The 6,000-nt window shown below is 43.2% G+C and overlaps 1 protein-coding gene across 1 annotated transcript in view; it reads right to left on the reverse strand.

Moving 5' to 3' along the window:
* The window catches only part of LOC1279606 (hemicentin-1), a 67,024-nt gene extending 64,523 nt beyond the window's left edge, over positions 1-2,501 (reverse strand). Inside the window, exon 1 of the mRNA XM_061654348.1 lies at positions 858-2,501. Coding sequence (XP_061510332.1) covers positions 858-924 — 67 coding nt within the window. The 5' untranslated portion in view covers positions 925-2,501. The remainder of the gene's footprint in view (positions 1-857) is intronic.
* Positions 2,502-6,000: the final 3,499 nt, after the last annotated feature.

Here is a 6,000-nt window from a genome sequence, read left to right on the forward strand (position 1 = left end):
TAAAGGCACAATAAAAATAGCCACTGCCACTCTCGGCCACCCTAACTAGGCTCAACAAGTTTCGCTACGTGAGCAGGTTTGCATGCCGCAACCCACATCCCAACGCCACCACCCCATCCCTCATCACACCAGTCGATTTAAAAGCGAAAACATAAAAAGCACCCAAACAAATGCGAGCCAACCGTCACCCGGCTGAGTGTGGTGCGCAACGCCATATTATTCACCCGCTTTGTCATTTTGTATTTCTGCCAAAGCACAAGCCTCCAAAAGCCGATCGTTTCGTGTTCCGTCGGGGGGAATGAAAGGAGTGGGGTTGAAACAGTTGCAAGAAATGGAATAACGCGATCACTTCAAGATCTTGGCTGGATCGTACACCCCACTACCCCTAACAGTCACGGAAAGGAAGGCACGTGGTAGCGAAACAAAGGCTACTAAACTTCGCCTCATGCCAGTGTGTGCTTGTTCGCGTTGGCTAGTGTGCGTAAAAGGTACATTTTTCGACTCGAGCATATAACAACCGTTTGGTGAAATCAGCTGTTGGAGGGGATCGTGTTTTTTTACTCAGTACACATTTAATCCCCCGTTCAAATGCCGTTTTCTTTCGACGACCGTTAAAACTCGTGACCATGGCGGCATTGTTGCGGGCACGACAGCCCGGCATCTAGCTTGCTCCCTTTCGAAACCATGTTTACACCGGACCTTTGAGGGATGTAGAAATAATTCTCGGATAAAAAATTATATTCGTCTGTTCTCGGATATTCCACATTTTTTGTCGTTTATAAATTCAATGGATGTTTGTCTTTAGGCTGATTCTGGGTTGATGGTGAACCTGAAAAGTTTAACACGTGTTTACATACCTGCAAGCGTTCGGCAGACAACATTTTTCGTTGGTTTGGTGCCTGTTAAAGCCATCCTCGTAGTCATTTCGAAAAGTCGACGCGAAACTCGAACCACGTCGATGCGCAACGGAGTTCGATTGCAATCTCAACTGGATATCGGGATCTTCGATGAACGTTTTTTGTTCCTGAGTCAGCAACTCGTGTCACACTGCCGCACTGCAAACTCGCAAGCTGTTTTAATGGCCGGGCGGAATTTATATCGTCATGATTAACACACACCGTTCAAAATGCGGGAAATTTTGTCTCGCGCAAGTGCCACTCTAAGCAACACGATCACACCCAAGAGTAGTGTCGTTGCACAACCTCATCATCATCACCACACAATCACCATCACACTGCGCCAAACGATGAAATTTGAGAACCAACCCCACCTGTGTTGTTTTGCAGAGCTGCCGGCAGCAGTAATGGAACACTTTAAACACGAATTGCCAAAATAACAACAACAACAAATACAGCAACTACCACCGTTACCTCACACACTGCCGCATTGAATGAATCGATCACTACGCAGGATCACACGCAATTTTACTTTTCAATTGAACAAACAACACTTTGTTTCTTCCTGCTACTTTTCGTTGCCTCAGGTGTTTCGCTTCACACAAAACGCGTATCTCGTTAGATTGAGAACATGTTTTGTTTATGCTGATGGTAAAAAACGAACGATCTTGATCATCACACGTTAAAGCACAGGTTTGCAAACACTATCAATGTAGGCACTGCCGCTCCGTGAGTTAATTTTACACAACCCCAACCACGACTTCTTTTCGGTAGCTACCGCCGTCGTGATACTATCGGAGCCTTGAATTTGCTGTTGCTATTTCATTCGAGCTGTTGCTATTTTGCATCAATTCGTGGTTGCTTTGAGACTTCTCGCTCTCACACTGGTGAAATACTCACTCACTGCCCGCTGAAGATTGGATCACTTTTGCTTTGTATCTGCTTTCTTCTTCTGCTGGCGGTTGTTGCTCATCCGGTGCTCGATCGAAAATGCTCGAGTGAGGAGCCGGCGGTGGCGGCTGCGGCGGCTGCGTGCAGTTTGTTGTGTTTTCCACTGATTAATTACCACCGGTGCAGATAATTAAATAACCGTGCCTCGACCAATTAGCATACACATTTCTTTCCTTTCCCGCTACCGATACAAAGATTGCTGATTGTGATCTTTTTGTTTCAATCTTGCGCACTCACTTTTTGCCTTTTGCTACACATTGATTCGCGTTGTTTTCATTGCTCCAGTAACCCGAAAAGTAATCAAAATTGTTTCACTCTGTTCAGCCGACGCACAAAAACCACACGGCACACATTTTAACACTCACGCTCCGTGATAACGGAATTTTGTCAGAGGCCACGATCACGGTCCGACCTCCGTTGGATTCGGATCCGTTTTAACTATTGAAAATATTGGCCAGATCCTACAAACACCGGAGGAGATCGTTGCGATTCACTAGAATTTCTTTTGCTTCTCTGCGCACACCTCCAACCCAGGTTGCTAGGGTAACACACACGGCTATGGCAAAACCGCTTCGACAGCAGCGACACACGGACGACGTCGTTCCTCCGAAACCCACTCTTTCAAACAACACGCGCGTTCCAGCAGGCCCAACGCATCTGCCGCCGCGTAAGTCGCTTGCCGTTGATTTGCTCACAAACACTCGCACACTGTCGTACTGCGTGCGTTAGAGCAACCGAGACAGCAGGCGCAATGCGAAGCGCGGCAACCACTGCTCACACGTTCGCGACGGTGTGCTCGATATGAAGGGGAGATTAAACTCACACCAATGCACCAATGCCTGTAAATGCGGCAACAGCGCAACCGGTGCTCTGCACGATCCCTGCGATTTATCTACCTAGCTCTCTTTCTCTCTCACACACACACACAACGGACGAGAGAACGCGCACCTTTAAGGTGTGCAGCGATCAGGCAAAGGTGCAGCATATGCTGCAGCAGCCAGGGTTGGAACACCTTTTACACACACTACTACACTAGCGACGCTACAGAACGGTCAAATTCATCCAAATCTAGCATATTTGATCTGAAAGGAATCGGGGTTGGTAAAACGAAGAAAAGGTATTGTTTTCAGGGCTGAAAACATTCTAACTGCGGTGTATTTTGCAAGTGAGCTAAAGTAATGTGGACGATACTATTGACATTTAAACAAAACTGAAATTGTGCTTTCCCTAGTGTCGGAGTCGCATAGGATCAACGATTTTCTTCCGCTGGATGAACGACGATCATTCAAAACGGCTTTTTTTATAAATAGCTGCTATGCGCAGTTAGATAAAGTATGTTCCAAGAATCACTACCGTTGACTTGAAGTTGAATTTTGCTACGCGCATATTTGGTTGCAATTTCATTAATCTTTGATTTGTGCTGAAAAAACGGAAAAGGTAATGAAAGTTTATGCATGCTTGAAACTCCCACGAAAGCTTTTATGGGTATTAAACAACGGATGTGAAAATTACCAAATAAATTACCAAATAATAAAACACATTTTTCCAATTAAAAAAACAAGATTTGAAGTAGTATGGAGTATGATTATTCGAACTTAATAAACTGTAGCAGACGAAATGTTAATCGTTTTTATCTTGTACATAGCACCCTATTAGTAATAATAATTATAAGAAACAATAGATTGTGAAAGCATTGCCAATCCAACAGTAATCCATGAAATAGATTGATTGAAACATAAAGACACAGAAAAAAATAAATATTGTCATTTTTTCATATTCATAAACAACCGGGCTTAAGCCACTCAGTTCAACGCAAAATGGTTAAACATACGCTGCCCCAAGGAGCTAAAGTAGCACAAGATCACTGGCAAAACGGGATTTTTACTTGAACGCTCCCCGGGGTTGCAAAACTCGAATCGGCAGACGGCATAAAATCCTGTTCTGCAGATGCGTATGCATACACCAACGCCAACACACAGTGATCGATCGAAAGTGTGCATGTGTGCATGTGCCAACAACACGAATGACCGCGAGAGCAATGAACGGGAAAATGCAATCACCTTCCTGTCCACGAACACTACCATTAGTGGCTGGAACCTCTCCCCATCCCATCTGCCCTCATACCATGCATCTTTTACCCTCGAAAGCTCAGTTCCAAGTGCATGTGTGACATCCCCTTCGTACGTCCCTTCCTTGGACCCCATTCCGTCATCGCGATGTGTGTGTGAGGACTGCCAGAAGTTTCTTTTCCCCCGTTTGCGAAGCACCCGGTTTTACTCGATCGAGAAGAAAGCTGCGTACAGCAAAAGGTAACACCGTAAAGATTTCAACAGCAAAGAATAGTCATATGAACGGATTGGCGAAGGTAGACCGAGTGCGCAGAGCACTTTTAGGGAACGATCCGACTGATTACGGTTTTCTGACCAGCACCAGGTTAGTCCTGCTGCACTTACTCACGCACGGGAAAGTAAAGAACCCGTTTGCAGTAGTCCGTTCTTCTTCGTTGCAGTCTTCACTATTTCATCCGGTCGGCCGCACGGGTCTACTACATCGTGTTACCCCACTGCGGATGTCGGGAAGGTTTCTTGGGTTGCTTGCCGATTCAAACACCCAGCCATTCTTCCTGCCAACCCAATTTCCACGACTTTCTTTGCACAATACACCCTTGCTCGAATGCGTCCACATCGGCGCACCGTAATTAGAATGTTCATCGCACATGCTATTAGCATGAAATTAAGACAAGTCTCGGTACAGGTTCAGGTAGCGGTAAGTGTGCAGTGGCCCGGCGAACCTAGCCTTACGACATTAACCTGCCGGCTGCGCTTGACTGATGCGCAAATGATGATGCAGATTACGCGCTGGTGTAACATTCTTTAACTTTGCACGATGTAAATTGCCGCATCAGCAACGACTCCTTCTGTTTGGCTTCTGGCTTATACGCTGACAAACAGCATTAATCAACCTTGTTCATTGATTGCACCGGTACATTCTGTGCGACGGAAGTGCAACCGAGCGGAAACTAGGACCTAGCTGTGTACGCATCGTAAGCTTTCTTGATGTGAAGAAAATTTCAACATACCCAGCATAAGCTTTCTTCATATGCAGAGAAATGCAGATCTCATGAGTTCTCATGTTTGTAGTTTGCTCAGATGGCATTGATTTTAAATTGAACGAGACAACTGACAAATGCTCTACTTAAAAAACTAGTACGTTAAAAAATAGTAAAACTACTTCATTGTTCTTTGTCGTTCTGAAGATTCTCGACTTGTACTAATATCCTCATTAGATAGACAATTTCCTACAAGGTCGAACATGTTTCGATTCCTGTATGATCGTACATAACTCAAATTGATGTTTTTGTTTTCTCTTCAACAGTGTTTCAAGTATATTTTATGCTTCATTTTTATTCTTATCTTTAGTTCATTGTTAGTCTTTAATTTGTATTGCTTTTTAAGCAAAGCAATGCCATATTACCAACAAACATCATGTTTTCATGAAGATTGCTTGCTTGCAATCGAGAATTACAAAAAAAAAAGAATACATATTTGTTCTATCATGCATTTCATGCATGCAGAAGATGCTTTACATTAGAATGTATAATTAATGCAATAGAATGTAATAGAATGTATAATGTATAATAGAATGTAATAGAATGTATAATTAATCTACCTAATAAAACTAGCAGCAGCATAATCAATAGTAAAATAACAAGTTTTCTTTTTAATAATGCTCTGCTTTTTGTTTTGTGCTGCAATTATGAACAGCGTTTTCATTAAAACTATTTTCACAGATTAAATAAATTTATTTCATATACCTTTAAGCTCGACACGTAACCATGTCTATCGATTCATACAGAATCCGGTCAATACGTTTGAAAGGTCAAAACATTAAAATTATGCAATATAAAATAACTGTACTGAGGAAGAGAAACTTTCAATCCAAACGCTGGGTCTCTTTAACAACTTTGACAAGCTGTTGAAGGATCTGTATCGCTCCACTCCAAATTAAATAGTTGATAAGCTAATTATCGATAGTACGACAGCTTCTCGTCGCTTTTAAAATGTTCTACTCGACGCATCAAGTGAGAACGCTGTTTAAGAGATATGCGGTAAAACAACGTCCCCAGCCGTAAATGGGAGCAACATTAACACCA

Source organism: Anopheles gambiae, chromosome 3 (genome assembly GCF_943734735.2).
Source record: "Anopheles gambiae chromosome 3, idAnoGambNW_F1_1, whole genome shotgun sequence".
Lineage (NCBI taxonomy): Eukaryota > Metazoa > Arthropoda > Insecta > Diptera > Culicidae > Anopheles > Anopheles gambiae.